Source organism: Gopherus evgoodei, chromosome 6 (assembly GCF_007399415.2).
Source record: "Gopherus evgoodei ecotype Sinaloan lineage chromosome 6, rGopEvg1_v1.p, whole genome shotgun sequence".
NCBI lineage: Eukaryota > Metazoa > Chordata > Testudines > Testudinidae > Gopherus > Gopherus evgoodei.
The window spans coordinates 86,207,548-86,234,682 of record NC_044327.1 but is presented as its reverse complement, the minus strand read 5'-3'; the positions used below and the strand labels follow the sequence as shown (position 1 = coordinate 86,234,682).

The 27,135-nt window shown below is 40.0% G+C and overlaps 1 protein-coding gene across 2 annotated transcripts in view; it reads left to right on the top strand.

Moving 5' to 3' along the window:
* The window catches only part of MRPS27 (mitochondrial ribosomal protein S27), a 68,113-nt gene that overhangs the window by 36,846 nt on the left and 4,132 nt on the right, over window positions 1-27,135 (top strand). For both annotated transcript variants that reach the window (XM_030567779.1, XM_030567780.1), the window contains 5 exons: window positions 12,805-12,919; window positions 13,830-13,908; window positions 14,609-14,724; window positions 20,013-20,115; window positions 23,221-23,363. In XM_030567779.1, coding sequence (XP_030423639.1) covers window positions 12,805-12,919; window positions 13,830-13,908; window positions 14,609-14,724; window positions 20,013-20,115; window positions 23,221-23,363 — 556 coding nt within the window. The remainder of the gene's footprint in view (window positions 1-12,804; window positions 12,920-13,829; window positions 13,909-14,608; window positions 14,725-20,012; window positions 20,116-23,220; window positions 23,364-27,135) is intronic.

Genomic DNA, 27,135 nt, shown 5'->3' with positions numbered 1-27,135 from the left:
ATGGGCAGAGTGGTGGGAGTGGGAGCAAGATGATAAGAGATAAGGCTGGATAAGTAGAGGAGTGGCAAAATTATATATGGCTTTGAAGGCAAGGACAAGAAGTTATAATTGATACCAAGGAAAAGGGGAGGGCTAATGGAGAGATTCATGGGGGTTAGTGAGGTCAGAGGAATGTTTTAGGAAGATAATTTTAGCAGCTGCATTCTGGATGGACTGGCGAGAGACAGGTAGTGTGGATGCTGGGAAGGCTGGAAAAGAGGAGATTGCACAGTAAGTAAGTGGGGATCTGATTGGAGCATGGATGAGATGTTTTTTGTAAGCTGGACAGAAAGGCTGGATCTTCAAAATGTGGAGAACCGGCAAGACTGAGTACAGCCTGGATGCGGGAGGCGAACAAGAGGGACGAGTCAAAGATGATTGCCAGATTATAGACCTGAGCGATGTGAGGGGAGGTGGTAACGTTAACAGTATCAAAGAAGGAAGAGGAGAGAGGTGAACCCGGAGCTATAATACAATATGGCCTTGACAATATTGTGAAATGTAATATTGTTCAGTTAATAGTATAATAAGGCTTTTCTACCTCACTTACTATACATGATAAACCTTAGAAATGACTGTAATGTTGAGATACAGCACTGATTCAAGGTAAACAGCCCAGTAGCAGCCTTCAGAGAGAGTGGTCAGATAAGGATTTTGTCTCCTATGAGTGAGTTTTTCTCTGTGTTCCCCTAGGTGTGAAGCCTAAGGCATCTACTAACATTGCACTAACATTTTGGAAATAGCTGCAAATTTGTGGCCAAAACATCAAATGAGCCTGAATCAATTGGTCAGTGTTACATGTGCATTTAATATGAAAATCTGATTTGTATTCCTTAGCAGTTCATCTCATTCATTCTAGCTCTGACAGCACTCTGTTGATGTTGAGTTCGGGTAGCAATGCATAGTGGAATCAGATTGTCATAGTGAAGAATTGTGAGTACAGAATGGTAAAGTAAAAGCCATGTTCTTCTGCCACATGGACTCTTGTTATGAGATGGGGAGCAGGGACAGGGAAATGGTATCACCCACTTTGAATTAAAACATTTTGAAGTGAATAAACATAGCAGTGAATTTTTAAATTTGGGAAATTGGTTCATGCCAGTGTCACTTGATTTTTTTTGGCAGCAACTGTGAAGTTCACCTCAGAAAGGTTAAATCATCTTATAAAATCTGTTCAATAGTTATGTTGTTTCAGCACTGCCTTTTATTTTTGTGTGTGTGTGTGCGCGCGCCTCTGGGGCATCTGGTGTGGAAGTGAATGACATTGCAGAATAAATGACTTGGTCTCAGAACACGCTCATTCAAGTTTCTGGTACAGAAGCCAGAAGAAAAGGTTGCTGCATAATCTGCACAGCTTCAACTTTGGCCTCTGTGATATTCAAAGTGTGTAAGCAGTTGTGGCAAGTGGCACAGTTTTAAACTAGCATCCAGTCTGTGCCAAAAATAAATTATGTGAAGTACTGGTCATTTGAACACATTAAGCGGATTTTGCAACACGTCTGTTACAAACCGAAGGCTTTCTAGGTGAGCTATATCTTTGACAAAATTGGTCATTTCTCCTTCTCAGACTAAATTTAGTCTTACATTAGCCACTGTCAAAAGTCAGTATTTACAAGCGCTTCCCACAGTCATTTATTGCAGTTTTTTCTGTTCTTGGAATAGAAACTCATGGTGGCAATGCAGTATTTGGTGGCAATATTTACTTTTTAATGGCATCTATAGCGTATTACTTTATAATGTGAAATAGAAAGGCATGCGGTAGTGGTATGAACCCAGGATTGGAATCCTGGAACCTCTGAGTTTTAATCCTAACTGACACAGATTCTTTCTTTGGCCTTAAGCAAATTATTTAATGGTCCTGTCATCTTGAATTTTTTAGGTATAGACCATTCCTAAGTTAAAGCAAACTAGGTACCTTTTAGTTCACCCCATCAGTGTCCACAAAGCAGAGTTAAAGAACAGCATGGTAGTGTGTGCTACAGTTCACACCCTATAGGCTAAACTGTGGGACCATGTAGACATAGCCCTTAGGTCTTCCTTTCCTCCTGCTAGGCAGCACAGCTTTTGTTACCAAAGAGTAGAAAGTAGGTCATCACTTGTAAAAGTCATTTTTAAAGATTAAAATGAGCAAAACTTTTCAAAGCAACTAAGTATGGAGGGTTGGCCATAGGCTGAAATACTGGCAGTCTGAGCAAATGACAAGCAAGGAGCTGAAAAATAAAGCTGTCATCCTCTAAAAATGAGATCCTTTGTTAGCTAGTGTTTGAGTAATATAGAGTTTGAAACATATCTTTTTGACACTCTGTAAATTAACAACAACTTGCAATATGTGATTAGTGGGGGCAGGGAGTGGATTTAGTTGGCTTGTTGCCAGTTTTTGGAAGGCGCTCTCTCTCTCTCTCTCTCTAATTGTATAATGAGCCCAGATGGGAAGGTGATGACTGCAATAGAAATTTAAGTACGTTTTCAACAACATGTTTACTTGTTTTTGAAAAATGTATCCGGCTGATAACTTGTGTGCCAAGTTTCAGACAGATGGAGAATCAGTCAGGATGGCAACAAGCATCCAGAGAGGCTGAATGACTGAAAGGGCAGAAGGAAAAAGTATTTTATTTAATTTGCTGTAGTTTTATAGCCTTTGTGTCTAATTAATTTTTCGGAGATACGCAGATAAGCAGTGGCTCCATACAACTGCCCTTTTGTCAAACCTTAATACAAATAAGTTTTAGCCTGACATTTTGAAATTGCTGAGATTCAAAAACCTCCCAAAAGCAAGAAATCTAAGGTGTTGCTCAGTTCATCATTTTATAACCTGTATTTCCATGCCAGTATACCAGGAGAAGGTATAATTAATGCAAGTGTTGGTTGTAAGTTAGACTTTATTATGGTTGTATTGGGACTAAGAAAGGCACTAGAGAATATCTTCTCATAGTCGCTATAGCAACAGCTCACCCCATCATACTCCATGTTTTCCTGAGCCTATCGTACTCTGCATCCTAACACTACATTATTAGTGGCATTTTTATTCAAATCTGGTCATTTTCAACTGTAAAAGCCCAGAAGTATTTTTAAAAAGCAGAATTCCTAGGAGCTGTGTCCTTAACTGTCAGTAAGATTTTTTTTTATGTTAAGAAAAGGCTTTTTCCATTTAGTTTCTTAACTGCTGCACCTCAAAGGAGTTTCAGCTTTGTATCGAAAGTAATTTAGGTTCTTCATACCTGTGACAAGAAATTCTGATTTCTTCTCTCCTCCTATCCCACTTTCTTTTCTGTTAGGATTTAGAGAGAAGGAGATGGATAATCAGATATTCTGTTCATCCTAAGGGCAGGGACAATAGGGACAGTATTTTAAAGTTGGGTCTCTATCTTTCATCAGAGGTTTATCGCTGAGCAACAAGGAGTGAAACTAATCTCTCTCTAACACATCTTTCTGTCCCGAAGAGAATCGGAAAAAGTAAAATCCAAAAGATATTTGTTGATTAGTTTGTGTTTAAATAAAAAAAATAAAATAAAACACTGCTAAAATAATTGGCTTACATTCTACAGGAAATTAGGCTAAATGCTATCTTCTGAGTTTATTAGTAGTATTTACATTTCCACAGTGCGTTTCTCCTGTAGGCTCCCAAAGGGCAATATAAACTGCACAGCAAACAGCTGGGAGACATGGCTTTAATTCAGTCACTTCATCTGCATTAAAGGCAATATGTCTTGTCTGTTCTAGACTTTTTAAGGCGTGTTAATTAGCACCTTTAAATCCTGGTCTAGACAAGGCCTGAGACTGAGGAACTGTTATTCTAGGATATGAAAAACACCCATGGTCCCTTAACCAAAATTTTGTTGAGGAGGGCATGAGGCATGCTGAGAACCTTGTTTTGAGAACCGAACTTTTGTCAATACATCTTAAGACTGATCACTACTGTATTGTTTCATATTGTTCTGAAGAGATGTGGCCATTAGAAGTTTCTGGAGGAACTGCAGTAAGAGCCAGGGGAATTTTCCATTGATTGAGAAAGTATCAAATCCTGAAGGGGGCACCTTGTGTGTACTCTCTCTTGGTTTTACAGGTTGGAGGACCTGTCTTGCTCAACTTCCATCAAGTTCACTGCCAGCGGATGGATGGCTAAATTTGTAATATACTTTTCAGAGCCAAGAATTTCAGAGCCACGATGGTCCTTTGGGCTTTGCTGCAGATTCTAGAACCGCTGCTGTTACTATTTCTTTCCTAATGCTTCTTTTCTGTGTTTTTATGAAAACACAGTATTTCCTTTGTCTTTGTATAATGAGCCTCTATTAATATATTGTTATGAAATGAGTAGCAACTCTTATGATTTTTTGCAACTGCTTGACAATCCTATTTCTCTCTCTAAACATAAGATTGTTCTTTTCTGTTTTGTTCAGAGAGCTGCATTATATCTATCAAAAGAAAGAGGAGCATTTGAAATGACATAAGGCTAGAAGATTGACAACATTGGGCATAAGTGCTTGTTGTATCAAAAATTCAGCTCGTCAGTCATTTGTAAGGAAATTCACATAAGTGACTGTCAAATATACTAAATGGGTCACTAATGGATGGACCAGATCTTGCCAGCATATGGATTGATTGTCCCTCAGTCACTGGTGGAAAGAGACCTTTTGAAGCTGTTCTTTCTATGCAGCAGAATAGTTTTGAGCAAAATGTTAGCCTTTTCAAGATTGTTGAATGGTAAATACTATTGCTTATACTGTTAAAAGATTGTTTTCCATGATCATATGAATTTCTCATGCAAACCCATGCACGTCTAAACTCCTCCTAAATGACAGTATATGCAAATGTGTGGTTCTCCCAACAAAAATCCAGACCAAATGTGTCTGGTGCTTTTACCAAACATGATTATTACTGCACGTGAGGGTTAAAAACAAAAACCAACCAACCACCCACACTTTGTACAAGATAAAAATAAAAGGACAGTGGAATGGGAAGGGGAGAGAAAGGAGTGGCAAATATGATGAAGTGGTGAAGGCTGGCCACAGGGTTTTGAGTTCTGGGTTCTATTCCCAATTCTGCCACAGACTTGCTGGGTGTCTTAATTATGCTTTTGTGCCTTAGTTTCCCATCTCTAAAAGACATTAATCATTTCCCCCTACTTGAAAGACTTATTGTGAGACTAAATTCATCAGTGCTTGGAAAGCTCTTTGTGATGCTAAGAAGGAAGGTGCTACAGAAATTACAAAGTATTACTTGGGGAAGAAAAAAAAAGCCAACCATATAGATGCAGTGGCAGTGGGTAGAATAGAAATGCTTAGAATAGCTCATAGGCAAGGATAACCGGTTTAAATTCTGTTAGAGAAAGCTGATAAAGAATTAAAACATAATGGCTGATAACCTAAACACATGACCATTTTCAGGGAGTGCAGTGAGGCTTTTCTATAGGAAAGAGCAGTTGTGCCTGGCAATTATTCTGCTCCTCCCACTTACAAATATTCTGCTCCCCACCCCCACGACTTGATCAATCTGTCTTTAAAAGCCTGCTCCTATTACTGCTCTTGATAATTGATTTATTATACTATATAGCAAAGGTATTCTACCTTAATCCTATGTAATGTTTTTATTTTACTTTAAAAGTTAAAAAAAAAAAAGTTCCCTTTGATCCTACCAGAAGTTAATGAGTCATTATGTTAAGAAATGACTTGTGTATTTCTTGCATGAATGGTATGACTATGTACTGTACTGGATTTTAAACCGAGTATACACACACTTGTGCAGACAGACAAATGCATACATGGATATAGCTGAAAAGAGAGAAAACTGACGCTTCCTTCACTCACTCATGTTTAAAAGGAAATTTCCAAACCACAAAGTTTTGCAGGACAATTGTCTTGACATTGACACATGATCACTGCCTCTGGGCCATTTCAAATGCTGAGGATTTCTCCCGGAGTATACAGCTTGACATGACAAACAAAGGAGACATTTAGGTGATGTTTTTCTTAACATGTTAATTTCCAAGCTAAGTCTGCCTGAAATCTGTTTGATCATTATGCACTGTAGCTCGAAAAATGTGCCTTGGAAGAAAAAAACGTGGCATTGCCAAGGAGCTTTGCATCTCCATATGACTTGCGTTTAGAAAGTGGAGTGGCTTTGGATTAGTTCCAGAGAGACAGCTTCTTTCTGGCAATTAGAGATGTTTCTTAGGAGTTGAGGCATTTTTCATCCTGTTAATTCCATTTCTGTTTTGCTCCAAGACCTTTTAGAATCTGAAGTGGATGAGAAGAAGCCTGACTCTGTTCCTTTTCCTGATTAAAACAGATAAGCATCCAGATCCATCCCTTGCTCTGGTTCTGGAGAACTAAAAGACATCTTAAAAGTTAAATGGAAGAATTTCACTGTAGTGTTCAACATAAGACAGGATTCATGTTATGAAAGGGAGATAAACATACACCAAACCTATAGGTTAACTATTATGAGGAAAGTTAAGATGAGTGAAAGATAAGAGCATCAATTATGGGTAGAGATGGGAGGTATAATAGAAATCTTCCAAATATGTGAAGACTGTCATTACCAGAGAGAAAGAAAAAAATATTTAGGGAAGTTCCCAGTTGTTTAGGAGTAACAAGATGATATTTTAAAAAGGGAAATTTCAGGTGAAATTCAGTAAAAGTCTTCTACAAAATGCAATTACTACCAAAACACCTAGAGGCCTCAGAGATCCCATTGTCTTGTACACTGCACATACACTTCATAAGAGACGGTCCCTGCCTTGATGAGCTTGCTCTCTAAATAGACGAGACCAAGGAAGTTGTTGTTCTCATTTTACAGATGGGAAACAGAGATTGTACGCATGAAATCAGTCTCTAGCAGAGCTGGGAATTGAATCCACACCTGTGAATCCAAGTCCAGTGGCTTAACTACAATGCCATCTTGAAATGTGAAATAATCTCCCAAGGGAAGCAGTGACAGAAGCCCCATCAACATCTGGACATTTTAAAGTAGAATTTAAAAAATAGAAATTTTATCTAGGGAACCATCTTGAATGGTTTGGGGGGCAGAGAGGAATAGACAGCTCAATTGATCTGTTCCATCTACCGCTGCTCTGATTATGTGAACTGGTTTTGGAGCATGCAAGTTCTTTCTGGCATCTGACTTTATTTATTTTTTTAAACTGAAGAGAATTTGCTGCCTTCTTTTTCCATTCTGTTGTCAGCTTCAGGACTACTGTAATTTCCTTGAAAAACTGTATATGAATGTGGTAATACATAATTTAACCACTTGGTGGCACCAAACAAATTTTAAAGGACAATTCTTATTTTTTAAAAAGGAACCAATTCAGCTGGTTCTGCAGTGCTGGAAAGAATCAATGTGCACCGCACTTCCTACAGTTTTGAGCAGAAAAGCCAGCCCTAACGCATTTTCAGCATCTGATAAATTGCTTCATTATTCACTGTCTTCTAAAACTCTGAAATATTTCAGTATTACTATAAATAACAAGTAAAGTCCTGATGCAGGAAATCAGTAGTTTAGGACTATATTCTCAGTGTAATATGCAGGCTTTATCTGCATGTCAGTGATAGTAGGGAGTTTCTCAGCTGAAGTCATGTCAGTTGTGCTGAGTATGCCCTGTACCTCATAGCTGCCAACTCCAAGATATATTAATAACTAGTTTCTGCAAGAATTAAGCAATAGTTTGAATCAGTCACCATACTAAAGTAGGTTATTTGAGCATTTTTCCTCACGAGGGAGGTGTAGTAGACTCATAGTACATTATTGCATTCTACATGTTTAGTTTCACAATGATCTCTCTAGTTCACTGACTCCTTGTCTTAAAGATATTCCTATCTGGGTTCCCTGTAGGGAGAGAGGTTCTCAGTTCAGTGGCCATGAGAATCGCCGTATTGATTTCTCCGCCATTAACACTAAACTATTCCAACACTGAGCTACACTAATACTGGTATAGATTCTTCCCCTTGTCTTTTCTGAGTGTGTCATAATAATCTGATATTTCTTGAAGTTTTATCAGACCTGCAAGGAATGAATCTGGATGACATCTGGATGATAACCGCCTGGTTTTTCCACTGAACATATAGGAATTGCTAGAGGCTTCTTTAAATTCAGTATGTATCCTCTGGTTTGCCATAACCTGCTTTCTGTAGTTTATCCACCTCCTATCTTTTTGTCTGTCCCTGCACATACTGCATTCCCTAATTATATCTTGTGTGTTTCAGAGAGGACGGGGATATTGATACTTGTCTAAATGACCAGCATTTTTCCCTCTTCCATTTCAGACAAAAGCATCTGCTACAACATTTGGATATTTCATCTGGGTTAGTTATAAAAATTGAATGGTCTATTGGCTTCGGTCCCCAACTGATACAGTAACCTACCCAAGCACAGTAGGAGGCAGAAATGATGAAAAGACAGATACGATATATTTTCCTTTCATAACTGATTCCCTCATCCCCCTGCCAGGAAAAATTTGCTGCTGCAAAGGGGTCTATACATGCACGTACATGCCTGGCACAGGCACACACGTGTAGTGGAGACAAAGTGAGTAAATTTGGCACCGCTCCCTGTCTCCCCTTCTCATGCACAACTGTTTAGTACTTATTTATTTCTTAGATAGTAAGCTCTTTGGGGCAGGGACAATCTTTGTTCTGTGTTTGTACAGGGTTAAACACGAGGTCCTGAGCCACAAGGGAAATAAAAACAACCCAGGAAACTACAGACCACTTAGTTTAACTTTTGTGCCAGGGAAGATAATGGAGCAAGTAATTAAGGAAATCATCTGCAAACACTTGGAAGGTGGTAAGGTGATAGGGAATAGCCAGCATGGATTTGTAAAGAACAAATCGTATGAAACCAATCTGATAGCTTTCTTCGATAGGATAACGAGTCTTGTGGATAAGGGAGAAGCGGTGGATGTGGTATACCTAGACTTTAGAAAGGCATTTGATACGGTCTCGCATGATATTCTTATCAATAAACTAGGCAAATACAATTTAGATGGGGCTACTATAAGGTGGTCCATAACTGGCTGGATAACTGTACTCAGAGAGTAGTTATTAATGGTTCTCAATCCTGCTGGAAAGATATAACAAGTGGGGTTCCGCAGGGGTCTGTTTTGGGACCGGCTCTGTTCAGTATCTTCATCAATGACAGATGTTGGCATAAAAAGTACATTTATTAAGTTTGCAGATGATACCAAACTGGGAGGGATTGCAATTGCTTTGGAGGACAGGGTCATAATTCAAAATGATCTGGACAAATTGGAGAAATGGTCTGAGGTAAACCGGATGAAGTTTAATAAAGACAAATGCAAAGTGCTACACTTAGGAAGGAACAATCAGTTTCACATATACAGAATGGGAAGAGACTGTCTACGAAGGAGTATGGCAGAAAGAGATCTAGGGGTCATAGTGGACCACAAGCTAAATATGAGTCAACAGTGTGATACTGTTGCAAAAAAAAGCAAACATGATTCTGGGATGCATTAACAGGTGTGTTGTAAAGAAGACATGAGAAGTCATTCTTCCTCTCTACTCTGTGCTGGTTAGGCCTTAACTGGAGTATTGTGTCCAGTTCTGGGCACCGCATTTCAAGAAAGATGTGGAGAAATTGAAGAGGGTCCAGAGAAGAGCAACAAGAATGATTAAAGGTCTAGAGAACATGACCTATGAAGGAAGGCTGAAAGAATTGGGTTTATTTCGTTTGGAAAAGAGAAGACTGAGAGGGGACATGATAGCAGTTTTCAGGTATCTAAAAGGCTGTCATCAGGAGGAGGGAGAAAACTTGTTCACCTTAGCCTCTAATGATAGAACAAGAAGCAATAGGCTTAAACTGCAGCAAGGGAGATTTAGGTTGGACATTAGGAAAAAGTTCCTAACTGTCAGGATAGTTAAACACTGGAATAAATTGCCTAGGGAGGTTGTGGAATCTCCATCTCTGGAGATATTTAAGAGTAGGTTAGATAAATGTCTATCAGGGATGGTCTAGACAGTATTTGGTCCTGCCATGAGGGCAGGGGACTGGACTCGATGACCTCTCGAGGTCCCTTCCAGTCCTAGTGTCTATGAATCTATGACTGCTACAGTAATATAAATAATAATTATTTGTACACTGGTGGTGTGCACAGCCTATTGGGTGCTGTTCACCCACAAAGGAAAACCAGTCCCAGCTCACAATCACCAGTGTTTTAGTCATCTTTATTGTATACCCTCCAAGGACTTTGATGGTCATGTCGTTTTCAGAAACTTTCAGTAATGAGATTAATTTCAGGCTGACTCCAGTTTTCATACAACATACCATTTCCTGCTGAAGCCCTTTACCGTTCACTTGCAATTTAGAATCAAGAAATATTTCAGCTTTACAATATGCTGTAGTGCTTCTAGCATGCAGGGAGAAATAATGGAGGCATCGCTGTGTCTGGTATCTTTTAGAAGAGAAACACAGCTCTGCTTAAAGATGACTGTTCAGATCCATTATTAGTCTTCAATTTTTTAATGTTCTCTTCGATCCTTTACTACCACCCCACTGGAAAAAGATATTAAAGACCAGATAGATGTCAGTGGGATATTTTTAGTGTATCTGAAAGTATTACTGTCATGTCTTTGTAGTGCAGGACTGTAGTTTTGCACTTAGGAAAGGATGTTAGCTGTTAAATGAAGCAACTTTGAATGATGCTGGCAATGGATGTCAAGATTTCATTCTGACCTTTTTTTTTTTAAATGACTGGTGAAATAGTCTTTAGCAATTAGATAATTGTTTCATCAAAGTATGATTAAGTCTGAGTGTCTGTAATTGATGCTTTTTGTAAGCATTAGTGAAGCAGGACTTTCATTAAAACAAATATAGGATCTTGCTGTTAATCAGAGCTGGTGGGGGAGAAGAGTAGAAAGCAAGTAGATCAACAGAATGCATGTTATATCTATTTAAAAAGTGTGCTCTCATCTGCCACGTAAATAACTTTATACTTAGACCTTATTCAGTTGTTTACATCTCAAAACCTCTGCTTTTGGCAGTCCAGTCTCTAGCAACTCTGCAGATTCTATAGACTTGAACATTTTCTCCCTGTTTCCAAGCTTGGTGATCTGTATAGCCTTTAGCCATAGGATACAATTCGTAGGAATTCATGAGGAGGGTGGGGGGAGAGGGTTGGTGGCTACAATAATCCGATAAATGTTCCGGAAAGCATGCTCATTCAGATGGAAGAGCCAATCCTGCAACTAAATGGTGATGTAGCGTGGCTCTAGGCTGCTAGCATCTGCACATTAGTACAACTCAGCCATCGCAGTTTTCTGCAGGAACTGTAGCTTTTGTACTTTAGGCATAAAACCTTTTCTTGATGCACAGTGCAAAATGTGAAAGGTTTCAGGTATCTCTTGATACTTAGATATGAAATTCAGCCCAAAAGCAGGACGGACCCTACCATATAGGGCTTTTAGTTTATTTTACAGACTGTAACTACTGCAAGACTCTGCAGGTTTTGGTTATTAATTTTCCAAACAAATTGTGAGACATATTTGGGTGAATTAGGATGAACCTTCCAGCATTTAATCTTGCAACTTTGGATCTGCATCATCCCCCCAACCTCAGCTGTTCATCATGGGCTGCTGCTCTTTGTGAAAATGATCACCAGCAGCAGGAAGCTGACTGTGAGGTTTATGAAGAGCAATTGGAGCTACTATATTAGCTGGAGTATGAGTTCTAGGTTTTTTGTTCTCTGGTGCAAAATATTATTTTCAGATACTCTCTTTTTGTGGGGAGGGAAATGGGAAAGAATAGGCATTCATTGGAAAATACATTTAGTCCTAAAACCTCAGAATTTAAGGTTGTCTCAACACTTTCCTTATAAATCCTGCTTTCCTCTACCTTCCCCTACTCCAACCTGATAGAGCACAGAGATTTGTTCTGGGTTGCAACTTGGCTTGTGAGGTTTTCTCCCCAGAGGAAATTAATTTGAAGTTATGATTGTAACAAAAAGTAAATACACGAAGAATTAATTACCCTGTTTAAATGTAATGTTTGTTTTTATTCAGTGGGCACTTCTATGGGTCCGAGTCTAATCAGACTGACATTGGTGTAAATAAGTGTAATGCTACTGAAAGCAACTGAGGTACTCAGGGTATGTGAAGTGGGATATGTGAATCAGGCCCAGGCACCTCAAAAATATTTTCCGACTGGAAATAAGACACATTTTTAATGGTAAGAATAATTAACCATTGGAACAACTTACTAAGGGTCGTGGTGGATTCTCCATCACTGACCATTTTAAAATCAAATTTTATGTTTTTCTAAAAAATCTGGAGGAAGTCCTGTGTGTTATACAAGAGCTCAAACTAGATGAACTCATTTTAAAATTAAGTAATCCTTTTCAGTTTCTTTCTGTCCCCTTCATAACATGATAAAGTTAAATTCCTCTAGGAGAATGGAAGGGCTGGCTAGATCCTTTCTTTGATGAGCATAGACAATGCTTGCTAATACTACAAAATCATTGGGGGCAGGGGACAGGTCCCATAGTACCTGGCTCATCAAAACTAAGGTAGGCAGGATAAATTTATAAAAGATTTGCATATATTTACTATTCTAATATTAATAAGTTGGGCCTAAGGCATCAAAGTTTAGGCAGAGCTTTCATACTGCTGCAGCTACAAAAAGATACACCTTTTTTTGTGGGGTCAGGTGATGGTGGTGTTCTTAAATACTGCTGATTGTTTTAAATTATGCCCTTTGCACCTGTGAGACTTCTGGGAAGAAATTAATTGTAACTTAAGACTCTTCTGTTTTGTCCTTTAGGTTTCGGCATAGTCCAAACTGCTGGTACCTGAGAGACTGGACCATCCACAGCTGGATCAGACAATGCTTCAAATATGGTGCACAGGACAAAGCCTTGTACACATTAAAAAACAAGGTCAGGTTTTTCAGAGAAAAGGCAAGATTTTATTTGATCAGCATTAGACAAGTGTAGCCTATTCTGAATTCCTATGATAAGCAATGTCTCTTCATAGACTGCAGTCCGGATTACATACTTTTGTTGAATTTAAAAATATAGGTGGAACAGAGCTTGAAATAAGCTCTTCCCAGCTTTTTTTTTTTATTCTTCCCTACTTGATGTCTTTTCCCACAACCCCCCACATGCACAGTGGTAATGTCCAAAAAGTGCTGGCCACTATACAGACATGTGGGAAGACAATTCCTTCCCAGTCCTGAAGAAATCTAAAGAGGACAGAAAACCACCAATGGGTGGAGGAACAGACATGTCACAGAAGCCTAGTTACAAGGGGGATAAGCACATGAGCTCCGATTCCGAACACTTACACACATGCTTTAATGTTATGCAGGTGCATAAGTGCTTGCAGACTTGGGCCATGGATGTCAGTTCTTTGTTGTTTAAATTTAAACAAGTAAACACCACATTATATAAGATGTCTCTCCGATGTTCTAATCACTCTAGCACAGGGGTCGGCAACCTTTCAGAAGTGATGTGCCGAGTCTTCATTTATTCACTCTAATTTAAAGGTTTCACATGCCAGTAATACATTTTAATGTTTTTAGAAGGTCTGTTTCTATAAGGCTATAATGTATAACTAAACTATTGTTGTATGTAAAGTAAATAAGGTTTTTAAAATGTTTAAGAAGCTTCATTTAAAATTAAATTAAAATGCAGAGCCCCCTGGACTGGTGGCCAGGACCTAGGCAGTGTGAGTGCCATTGAAAATCAGCTCGTGTGCCGCCTACCCCTGCTCTAGCACTTATTAAAATCACAATTCAAAACATGGAACACTCATTTTTCAATGTGTTTTTTTCTCTCCCCTTTTTAGGTACAATATGGAATTTTTCCAGATAACTTTACCTTCAATATATTATTGGATTATTTTATAAAGAATGAAAATTATGAAGGTAAGAAACCAAATATCAGTTATGTCATCAATTTTATGCTTTTCATAACAATGGTACATTGGATTTTTAAAAATCTTATAGTGAGTTAAATCCAAAATTGTTTTTCTTAAAGCCCTTTTTTTCCCTCTGGAGTTTAAAACATCTTCTTCCCTGCCCCCAATCGACTTTTCCACATGATTACACTTGGTTCCTCTGTTTCCTTTGGTGTCTTTGCATAACACTTAGGAGTCATTAGCTTTCTACCATCTTTAATTCCTCTTCAATCTAAACTACCTTTCCCCATGTTTCTGAAATCAAGCATATTGTATATTATGTGGTGGGGTGAAAGTAGGGAGTATTAATTAGATATCTGAGACGGGAATATTCATTTAATAGCAGAATTATTGCAAACAGCTTAATCACGAAGTCACAGTTTGCTGGTAGGTATGTGCAGGTTCCCCACCTCCCCGAGAGACAGTAGTTGTCTACACCAGGGGTTAGGTTCTATAACTGCAGCGCTTAGGGCGATGTAGTTATACCAACATCAGATTGTAGTGTATACCAGGGCTCAGACTAGCTTGAATGGTATATAGTAGTTCTCTAGTACTAGGCATAAGGAGGCTCGTTTTTTCTCTTATCATTCTGATTATGCATCCATTGAAGTCACTGAGTTTTGCCAGTGTTTTCAACCTGAAAATTGTTATTTTATTTTCCTCCCTAGATGCTGTGTCAGTAGTTACTGAGATCATGCTGCAGGAAAGCTTTGATGAATTCTCAATACAGCTTCTCTCCCTCCATGTCTTATACCAATACCTGGCAACCAAATCAGAATTTACAGTAAGCTCTCTGCACAATAAAACTATTTACAGTGCCTCTGGTTCAAAGGGTTACTGCATCCCCAGGGGGCACTAAGCTAAGTAAAGCCCATCCAAGTTAACTTAGAAAATTAAGTGATCTAGTGCTAACATTTCAGCTGATTTTAACAGCATAGGAAAAGCAAAATCTCTGTCCCTTTTAGTTACCTCTGTCTCTCAAAAGGAGGCTGGGTATTTCTAGATGTTTAGGAGATTAAATGAAGATGAACCAGAGTTTATGGTGCAGATCAGGCATCTTTCTTTCTGTCTGCAGGATTGACTAGTACTGGGCTCTCCAATCCATTTGAAAAGTTTTATAAGTGCAAATAAGGAAAATCTGTAAAAAGATACATTTACTATTTATTAACTAAACAATGCAGTATGGGAAGCACCACAGAAAGAGAATGTAAGTATTACTCACAGTTAGGGATGTTATTCAGTGGCAATGATGTCAGTAAGGGTCTAGTGCTGTGAAGTTTTTTCACTAGGATTTCTGTTACCTGTTGGGTTCTGGAAATATTGGATTCAGTAGACAATACTCAGGTTTTTTTAATTAGGTTCGTCTCTTATCACTAAGGCTGCGAGTTTGTCATGGAAGTCCCAGATTCCATGACTTTCTGTGACCTCCGTGACTTCTGCAGCAGCGGGTGCGCCTGGCTCAGGGGCAGCTCAGGAAGCCCCTGTGCTCATCGCACCAACCGCTGCTGGGGCAGTCTCGGGCCACCGTGCCGCCCACACCCTCCGAGCAGCAAATTTTGGGTATGGGAGGGGGCAGATGGTTGGGGCATGGCATGGGATGGGGTGGGGTGGGCTCTAGGCAGTGCTTATCTGGGGGTCTTTCCGGAAGCAGCGACATCCCCCTTGCTCAGCTCCTGGGCGGAGCACTTCTTCTATACGAAGAGTGCTTAAAGACCCCATTTTTGTTACTTGAAACAAACATATTAAAACAAACCACAGATGTCATAAGGTTTTCATCAATTGGCTAGTCATTCATATTTTTTTCATTGCTGATAACTGTTTAATTGCCATATTCTCCTTTCTTCCCTCTCATCCACAAAAGTCAGTCATTTGAGTTGTCTTTCCTGATTGCATGATCATGAATCTAGGCGAACAAAAATCCTATGCTCTATTTGGGTATATGCAAATCACCTACATACATCGCTTGCACTGTTACCATGACCACAAATGCTAGTCAACATGACAGAATCCATTGTGTGTTTGATATGCATATTCAGACACCGTTAGGTGGTAGAATATTCACACCCAAATGCCATGTCTTGAAAATGTGCTCCTAGATGACTTATTAATTCAGGATGCTGAATCCCTCTGCTATTGAAAGCCCATGTACTTCAGGAGTCTCTTGGCTCAATTTTTTCCTCCTCACAAGGATATTAATTTGTTTAATATTTTTTCAAGGTTTGGGGGGACACACCAAGATACTGGAGTGCAATGCAATAAAACAGAGTTATTGAAGAGTTTAGGGCACCTTCAATTCACTGTCTTTTACTTTCATTCTCTTTTGTGTTCATAGAGATAATAAAAATGTAGGGTTGGAAGGGACCTGAAGAGGGCATTTAATCCAACCCCTCATGCATGGAGGCAGGACCAAGTATGCCTATACTGTCCCTGACAGATGTTTGTCTAACCTGTACTTAAAAACCTTCAGTGATGGTTCTACAGCCTCCCTTGGAAGCTCATTTCATTACTGAACCGTCCTTATTGTTAGAAAGATTTTCCTAATATCTAACTTAAAACTCCTTTGCAGCAGGTTAAGCCAATTACTTCTTGACTTACCATCAGTGAATATGAAGAACAGTCGATCACTGTCCTTTTTATAACAGCCTTTATCATATTTGAAGATGGTTATCAGGTCCTGTCCCTGCCCCTTCAATCTTCTTTTATCAATACTAAATATGCCTAGCCTTTCCTCAAGGTCAAGTTTTCTAAACCTTCTATCATTTTTTGTTGCTTTCCTCTGGACTCTCTCTAGTTTGTCCACATTTTTCCTAAAGTGAGTTGCCCAAAACTGGACATAGTAGTTCAGCTGAGGCCCCACCAGTGCTGAGTAGAGTAAGACAATTACCTCCTTTGCCTTAGACGTAATTCTGAGTAATGGGAGTATTGTATTAGACTTTTTTGCAGCTGCATCAGATTGTTGACTCACATTCCATTTGTGAGCCACTGTAACTCCCTAGACCCTATTCTGTAGGATTACTGTCTACCCATTTATTCCCCATTTTGTATTTGTGCATTTGATTTTTCCTTCCTAAGTGAAGTACTTTGCACTCATCTTTATTGAATTTCCTCTTGTTGATTTCAGATCAAATCTCTAATTTATCAGGATCATTTTGCATTCTAATCTTATACTCCAATGTACTTGGAACCTCCCTCAGATTGGTGTCATCCACAAATTTTATTGGCATACTCTCCTCTCCTTCATCCAAGCATTAATGAAAAAATTGAATAGTACTGTTCCCAGGACAGACCCCGCTGGGCCCCATAAAATATGCCCTCTCAGTTCAACAGCAAACCATTGATAACTAATTTTTAATCAGTTGTGTAACCAGTTTGTAATAATTTCATCTAGATCATATTTACCTAGTTTGCTTGTGAGAATGTCATGCGGAACTATCAAAACTTTCACTAAAATCAAGATATCACATCTACTGCTTCACTCCCATCCACTAAGCCAGTAACCCTGTCAAAGAAGGAAAGTAGGTTGGTTTGGTTTGACTTGTTCTTGACAAATACGTGTTAGTTATTGCTGATCACCCTATGATACTCTAGGTCCCTACAAATTGATTGTTTAATAATTTGTTCCAGGATCAAAGTTAGGCTGAGTGGTCTATAATTTTTTGGGTCCTTTTTAAAGATAGGTACTGTGTTTGCCTTTTTCCAGTCTTCTGTGACCTCACCAATCCTCCATGAGTTCTCAAAGATCATTGCTAATGGTGCCAAGATTGCATCAGCTAGTTCCTTACCCATGCACGGATAAATTTAATCAGACCCTGCTGACTTGAATACATCTAACTTATCTAAATATTCTTGAACCTGTTCTTTTTCTGTTGTAGCTTAGAATCATAGATTCATAGAATATTAGGATTGGAAGAGACCTCAAGAGGTCATCTAGTCCAATGCCCTGCTAAAGCAGGACCAGCACCAACTAAGTCATCCCAGCCAGGGCTTTATCAAACCGGGCCGTAAAAACCTCTACTGATGGAGATTCCACCACCTCCCTCAGCAACCCATTCCAGTGCTTCACCACCCTCCAAGTGAAATAGTGTTTCCTAATATCCAACCTAGACCTCCCCTACTGCAACTTGAGACCATTGCTCCTTGTTCTGTCATCTGCCACCAATGAGAATAGCCTAGCTCCATCCTCTTTGGAACCCCCCTTCAGGTAGTTGAAGGATTCTATCAAATCCCCCCCGCTCTTCTCTTCTGCAGATTAAATAACCCCAGTTCCCTCAGCCGCTCCTTGTAAGTCACTCCTCATAAATGCCCATGCCCCCTAATCATTTTCATTGCCCTCCGCTGGACTCTCTCCAATTTGTCCACATCCCTTCTGTAGTGGGAGGACCAAGACAGGACACAATACTCCAGGTGTGGTCTCACCAGTGCTGAATAGAAGGGAATAATCACTTCCCTCAATCTGCTGGCAGCACTCCTACTAATACAGCCCAATATGCCATTGGTCTTCTTGGCAACAAGGGCACACTGCTGACTCATATTCAGCTTCTCATCCACTGTAATCCCCAGGTCCTTTTCTGCAGAACTGCTGCTTAGCCAGTTGATCCCCAGCCTGTAGCAGTGCATGGGATTCTTCCTTCCTAAGTGCAGGACTCTGCACTTGTCCTTGTTGAACCTCATCAGATTTCTTTTGGCCCAATCCTCCAATTTGTCTAGGTCACTCTGGACCCTATCGCTACCCTCCAGCTTATCTACCTCTCCCCCCAGTTTAGTGTAATCTGCAAACTTGCTGAGGATGCAATTCATCCCATCATCATTAATAAAGATGTTGAACAAAACCAGCTCCAGGACCAACCCCTGGGGCACTCTGTCTGATACTGGCTGCCAATTTGACATCGAGCCATTGATGACTACCCGTTAAGCCCTACAATCTAGCCGACTTTCTATCCACCTTATAGTCCATTCATCCAATCCATACTACTTTAACTTGCTGGCAAGAATACTGTGAGAGACCATATCAAAAGCTTTGCTAAAGTCAAGATATATCACATCCACCACCTTACCCTTATTCACAGAACCAGTTATCTCATCATAGAAGGCAATCAGGTTGGTCAGGCATGACTTGATCTTGGTGAATCCATGTTGACTGTTCCCTATCACCTTCCTCTCCCCCAAGTACTTCAAATGCTTGTGTTCCTTCCTCTTGTAAATATTGTAAGCATCCACTTACAATTAACTTTTTTTTAGAGACAACTGAAGCAAATTGAAAGCAGTCTGTGGCTGACAACTGTTCATCCTCTTTCTCAACTCTTTAAGTCTGCTTCTTTGTTTTTGTTCTGCTGAAGGAGAATACTGTATGTTTCCCAAGGTCAAACTACTCGTGTGGTTTTAATATACTTACTAATTTGGCCCCAGTCTCCCAGCCTCATAGGTGGTCTGGATCTTTAGGGAAGCTCTTCCTAATAGCAGAGCCATGTCTCCAATGAGTCCTAGGACATTTGCTAACTAGACAAGTGTGTTGGTGTATTTTGTTTGGTTTTGCCCTAATATTCCTTTCACAATTGTTGATGCGGCATTTTCTCTGCCCAGTGATTTTCTACCCTGTTGGCATTCTCTTCGCTGTGGTTGCAAGACTCATACATTTTAATTTCTGATCCCATGCCTGCCCCCACCCCCTTTTTTGTGGGGTGGAGGTGACTGCTCCCATGCACAGATCAGTGTAATTTTGTTTTCAATAACATTGCCCTGAATATTATGAATTTCAGAACACAGGTTCAGATCTTCAACTAGTAAATGAAGGTAGCTCTGTTGATTTCAATGGAGTTATGCTTAATTATACCAATTAAGGATCTAGGCTACTGAATTTGTTTTAATACTCTGTTCCAAGAAGATACAAATCCTCTTAAATGCAAGCTAAGACTGTAACTTAGAGTTTTTGGTAGGGAGTGATTTCCAGAATTTAAGGATTTTTTCCCTCCCCATGTTGTACGATATAAGGCAAGAACATGCTATGTTTGATTGTTGCCATTGTAAGTTAATGTTTCATACAAGCAAGACTTATTTGGTTTGAATTATTTACAGTGGGAAGAGGAGAGAAATCTTGGAGCCTCTCTTTTGCTTACAGGCCTAAAACAGACAAACACTGTGGGTTTTAGCTCCCAGCTGTATGGCTATACATTCCTTGGTAAGTTTTTAAGTTCCTTACATACCAATGTTTTTTCCTCCACTGTACTTATTGATTTCATTAAAAATCATCCCATTAAATTATTCCTTTGCTATATTAAAATGTCATCATCATTCGTAGACAATAGAATTAGGCTTAAATAAAGTGAAAGTTTTGATACAAATACAAACCAGATCTTGAGTGATTTTCAGTCCATCTTTAGCTTGCATTAGTCAGGGTGGGGAGGTCACCATGATGTGAACTAAGAATGGAGTAACAGATTTAACTTCGAAAATTGTGCCTAAAATTGCCATCAGTTTCACACCTTCCCTTTCCTGTGGGCTTCCCCTTCAGGTTGCCCTGCTACAGTGGAATAAGTAGAGGTATTCTTTTAAATGTTAGCGTTTCATTGGAACATTAGTGTTTCCAAAGTGAGATTGCCGATATTGGAAGTGCATTTTCCGCAGCATACCGAGTATGCTGGATGTGTGTAAGTAGCACCAGGTGTGGTGTGCTAGGTAACGTTATTTAAATAAATAGTGATCAATCTGAATTCTCTTGAAATTTCACCTCTGTATTTCTTTTAACTTTCATAATTCCTGCGTTTCACAGGAGACTATAAAATGCATAGTGATTTTCTTTCCTTTTATCATAACCCTAGTCCCAGATTTGGACCTTAGCGTCCAAAATATGGGGGTTAGCATGAAAACCTCCAAGCTTAGTTACCAGCTTGGACCTGGTAAAGCTGCCACCACCCAAAAAATTAGAGTGTTTTGGGGCACTCTGGTCCCCCCAAAAACCTTCCCTGGGGACCCCAAGACCCAAATCCCTTGAGTCTCACAACAAAGGGAAATAAACCTTTTCCCTTCCCCCCTCCAGGTGTTCCTGGAGAGATACACAGAAGCAAACTCCGTGAATCTAAACAGAGGGACTCCACCCTCCCCGTTCCAAGTCCTGGAAAACAGAATTACCGAGAGTTAATCTCTCTTCCCCCCTCACCCAGAGGGAATGCAAAGTCAGGCTAGTAAATTTCACACACACAGATTTCCCCCTGACTTCTTCCTCCCACCAATTCCCTGATGAGTACAGACTCAATTCCCTGGAATTCCCCACTAAAGAAAAACTCCAACAGGTCTTAAAAAGAAAGCTTTATATAAAAAGAAAGAAAAATACATAAAAATGGTCTCTCTGTATTAAGGTGACACATACAGGGTCATTTGCTTAAAAGAATATTGAATAAACAGCCTTATTCAAAAAGAATACAATTCAAAGCACTCCAGCAACTATACCTATGTAAATACAAAAGAAAATATATAAATCACTATCTGATCTTTCTACTCACTACTTGGAAACAGAAGATTAGAAAGCAGGAAATAGAAATCACTCCTCAGAGCCGAGAGAGCATACAAGCAGAAGACCCCAGAACAAAGGACTCCCACACAAAGTTCCCTCCACCCAGATTTGAAAAAGTCTTGTTTCCTGATTGGTCCTCTGGTCAGGTGGTTCAGATTACTTCTTTCCAGGTGAAAGAGACATTAACCCTTAGCTATCTGTTTATGACACCTTTCCACTGCAAAACTGCCATTTACCTCTGGATAAACACCTATTTTAGCAGCAAGCTTTACATGATTGCTCCATCACTGTATCAGTTTATTTTAGAAATCTATCAAAGGTAATAAAAACTAAATATGTTTTGAAAATGTAACTTCAAAGTAAAATGTGTAGTGGCAGAATAAGGATATCGATTCTGATTTAACCTGATTGTAAGAAAAAATTGCACACAATCAAAAGGCAGATAAAAGTTGTAAGTAAATTGGAAATCAAGTTTTCCATGGGGCTGTTAGTTTACCATCCCTTTGAGATATTGTTACAGGTAGATTTTTGCTGTTTGGTTGGCATTCAGATTTGTTACACCATATAGATTGGCTGGGAAGCGGTTCTATTTAGAAAATGTACTTTACTTTGTCTGTGAGCAATAGTCCTCATCCCATGACATTGACATTCAGTGGATCAAAAGCTATTTACTGCAATGTCACATATTCTACAATCTTGCCAACACTAACAGAACAGACCTCTGCAAGAGTGAAAGATGTCTCTAGGCATAGACTGACCTGGAGCACTTTAGCAATTTAAATTTAGCCATAGTCCAATAAGCTTTGTCTTTGCATTTGTTACTGTGCTTTTTCTAAATCATCATCCTCCATGTAAGAAAAATCTGTGTTTTAATAGCTTGCATTGTCAGAGCCATCATTCTAACTAAGTTGTACAATTAAAGGTCATATGAACTGCAGTAAGCGAGGTAAAGCTGGATCAAAAGGGTATAACAAAAATACACCATTAGTTACCATGGTGACAGTCAAGAGCTTAGACTGGTTACCATTGTAAGTCAGCATTTACCAACATATTACCACACTGTGGAATGTTGATTTTAATTTCTCTCTATGTAGAATAGGTGTTTCATGTTTTATGATGTGTTAACTCTTGGTAAATGGGCCAGATTTCTAGAGGTGAAGAGCACCTACAACATCAGTGAAAGTCACTGGGAGTTGTGGTGCTCAACAGTCCCAGAAATGAGGCTTAGTGTGTCAAGTTGGGCACCCAACATGAGGCCTCTGCTGAAAAGTTTGGCCTAACAGCTGTCTTAGGGTATGGCTACATTTGGAATTTCAAAGCGCTGCCCCGGCAGCGCTTTGAAGTGTGAGTGTAGTCAGAGCGGCAGCGCTGGGAGAGAGCTCTCCCAGCGCTGCATGTAAACCACATCCCTTATGGGTGTAGCGTGCAGCGCTGGGAGCCGCGCTCCCAGCACTGCTGCCCTGATTACACTGACGCTTTACAGCGCTGTATCTTGCAGCGCTCAGGGGGGTGTTTTTCACACCCCAGTTGCAGCGCTGTAAAGTGTGAGTGTAGCCAAGGCCTTAGATTCTCTTTCTGCAAGACAGATGTTAATCCTTACCTAGCTCACTAGGGTGTGATAAGGCCAAATTAGTAAATGTTTGTAAGGCTCTGGAGCAAGTTTCCTTAGACACCACAAGAGTTGCTTTCACTTTTTTAGTGCAGCCCTTTGTCATTCCTTGTCTCAGGGCTCAAACAGTAAAGTATTAACTCTTAGATATTATTGTACAACAGGAAAAGTGGAGTTGCACAAAGGACTGCGAGCTGTGTACCATCAAATGCCACTGATATGGACACCGGGATACTTGAACAGAGCTTTGCAAGTGATGGACAATGTGGCCTCTCTCCCAGGGGATATAAAGCTCTGCAAAGAAGCTGTAAGTGTAAAAGAGAGAGTAGCCTGGCATAGTTGTGCACAGTATATAGCCTTGAGGGTCACACGCAGCCCATGGACTCCCTGTCTTGGTAACTGCAAAGTGGGGACAAAGCTGACTCACCGCAGGTTTCTGATGGATCCTTGACAGCAAGCAATGTCTGTTCAGTGGTGCACAGCCTTTCCAGCCTGAGAGCCAGACATATTACAAGGTCATGGGGCCACAGTCAGTACTTAGGGACAAATTCTGTGCTCTGGTCCCAAGCCATCTGCTGAGGATTCCTCTGGTGTGAGAGAGACAACAATGGGCACAAAGCCAGCAGAGCCTACTCTTATATCTCTCTTCCAACAGCCCACAGATCAGGGGACTGGAAGGGGGAATGGGTTGGAGTATGCTGCATTCAGTCTATTCCCAATGGACTCAAGGGGACCATTGGCAGCTGGATGGCTGTCTGGGGGAGGGAAACGTCCCTTTGCTAGGAGTTTCTCTAGGCACAGGCAGAGCCAGCCAAGCTCCTGTCTTGCTCTCCCCAGCTCTCTCACAGCCTGATGGGAACAGGAGATGACAACCAGAACACCTCTTTACCTCTCCCTGCCATGTAGCAGGTGGCCAGGTGGAGAGTTGCTGAGCAGCTTCTCAAAGGACCCCACAGGCTCACCGCAGAGCAGCTTCTGGGGCTGTAGAGGAAGCAGTGAGGAGGTGGGACTCTGTTTGAGGCTATTTTTGGAAATTGCAGGGTGCAGCTCGAGGGACACATTTCCAATTCCCAATCAAATACTCATTTTCTTCTGAAATGTGAAATACCATTTAGAGACACAACTCAGAGCCCCAAGGGCCATAGATGGCCCTTTGGTCACAGTTTGGACACCACTGATCTGAGTCATTGAGGAATATAAACAAAAAACAAACAACAAACCCCACAAAGCATCAGTTATTGCATTGCGTGCATTTGGTTTTGATTTTCAAGCCTTAAGGATGAAGCCTTGTAGGTCCTGGCAGTTTGTTTGTTTAGATTTATAATCACAGAGTAAATAAGCCCCTGCTCTGGGCAATGACAATGTGGCCCTTGATGCCACAACCCTGAAATCTGCTTTTGTCTGTTTATAGAACTTCAGATTTGATCCAGTCCTTTCTAAATTTGTATTTCTTTTATTTGCATATGAAATAACAATCATGGCCTGATCTAATAGAGCCCTCTTCGTGCAGATTTTAGTGAATGAACCATCAGGGTGGTTACTAAAATTTTCAAGCGCACTTAAGTGACTTAGGATATGTCTACACTGCACCGTAGGCCCAGAGTTCAAACTCAGGCTCAAGCCTAACCCTCCTTCCATCTACACACAAATTACACTAACCCAGGGTCCCAAGATTACATGAGCCTGAGTCAAGCTGGGATCCAGAGTTCAAGCTCTAATGCTTTGCAGTGTAGATGAAGCGCCACTGGATTCGTGTTGAGGGAGTTCACCAAAAGTGTTCCACAATCCCACTAGCCAGCTGTGTGTCCTCTGGACAGTCAATCTTGGTGGACAGTCACATTTTCCCATACTGCATTATGACCAAAGGGCTAGAACAGCTTCATTTTGGGAGGCTGAACTCAGGCCCGAATAATGTAGATATTGCTGGACCCAGGGTTCAGCAATTCCTAACCTGGGATTACATATGAGTATAGCTGCTCACGCCCTATGTTAACAAACCAAGAGTCTGTTAACCCTGGGCTTACATTGCAGGGTAGACATACCCTTAGGTACTTTTGAAACTTCTACTCTGAAGAGTTTTATCATGTCTAAATTGCACTTTTTTCGGTCAGACTGCAACAGAAATTAAAGTTGGTGCTGATTGTTAACCACAGCCATAATCAGAGACACTCATCTGTAGACTCATGACTAGTATCCTCAAAGGCTGAACTAGTAGAACCCATGAGGTATATGTAGTCAGCACCAAGAAACTTCATTTCTGCCGAAGAGTAATTCTGCTCTCAGTTACCAGTGACTTCTTATCATAACATGACACTATACATCAAAATCTTGGGCCATATTCAAACTCAGCTGAGCTATGCTGACTTACTCCAGCAGAGGATCTGGCCAGCTCCATTTAAAGGCTCATTTTAAGAGCTAGCTCCTTTTAGATATTTTTAATCATTATCTCTGAGTGAATGTAGTGTTCATAAAAGAGAGACTCTAATAGCATTGACCAGATGAGACAGTGGGGCTAGTCCTGCTGCTGTTGAAATCAGCAGAAAATCTTCAAGCGGGTCCACTGGAAGCTGGATCAAGTGCTGTAAAACCTCCTTTCCCACGGTGCCTTGGGGCTCCCTTGAGTAAGACTGTCAGACATGCAGAATTATATTAATTGTGGGGTGGTTTGGGGATGTGAATAAATAGGGGATGTATCAAAACCACTAAATTCACCCACACTTCTGTGACCCCCAGTCAGTACAGTTGTTTGTTTGAGAGATCCACTAATCCATTCCACAACCTAGTCCCAGGCATTTTTAGTGTGTGCAGTGTATTTCTGGTTGGAGATATTTAGTTATTTTGAAGTTTCTCTTTAGATAACAGTCTCAATAGTATGACTTGATAAATAAGTTATAAGTGACTGGTTCTATATTGTTGTCTGCTTTTACAAACTCTGGAGTTGTTTAGAAAGATATTTAATTTCCTACTAAGGTTTAAAGCTTCCATTAATCTCTGTCTAGTTGGCCTCTGTTTCTCTGCTGAGTTTATTCTTCCAAGAACTCAGTGTCCTTTTTGTTATCATTATAAATACTGTAACTATTATTTGCTGCTGTGCACAAAAAAAATACACATGCTCTTAACAAATCTCTGGATACTCTGAGGAATTCCACAAATGAGAGTACACATTTCTAAGCATGCATTTTTGTTCTTGCCACTTATCTCATCTTGTTGTTTCATTGTTGGTAGTTTCAAGCTGGTTTATGGTCCCATTAGATTACAGTATCAAGAAACAGCAATTGAGAAATGTTCTATTTCAAATTAGCCTGATGTTGGTTCATTAAGTGTTATACAAATGCAGACAGTAGGAAAATGATCTTTAAAAATAAACAGACTGCAGGCATCAAGATCACTTTTGCTTTATGGAAAGTATCAGAGGCTTAGAATGTTCAGTGGTTATTTATAGATCCACTTCATCCTAGTGGCATGCATGCAGAATTAAAATTCACAGTAGGATAACGGCACTTTTCATTTGTAACAGTTGAACCTGAAAAAATTCAGACTAGACAGAATTTTAACTTGTTACAAGAAACTGGAATTTTCCCCAAATACCACAGCAGCATCAAGATAGCAGCACCATCCTTTGCATTGATCATACATACAAAAATTGTTTATAGAGTTAGTTCATTAACCAAATGCATTGCTTTTGGTTCCGCTGCAATTAGATTATCAAACAGGGCAGTTCGCTCAGAGAGCCAAAGTACATCTAGCTGAAAGCAATACAAAGAGAACCAGGATCTTGCATAGATTAAAACCAAGTCTGTACTATGGATGCTATATGCTAATGTGTTTTATTTCTGTTCTTCCTATTAAATTATTGAATTGCTGAACTAAAGATGTTTTTTTCTGCCAGTTAAACGGATCATGAGTTCCCAGTGCACTTTAGCCAAAAAAGAATTGAGATGTCCTATGAAGATTATATTACAGAAGCATTTCAAAATCGCTCCCAGTATATAAATGCTGTGGTATATTGTGTCTGTACTATTTTCACCATGAAATATTTATAGCCAGAAATTAGAGTAGAGTAGTGGCCAGGTGGGATT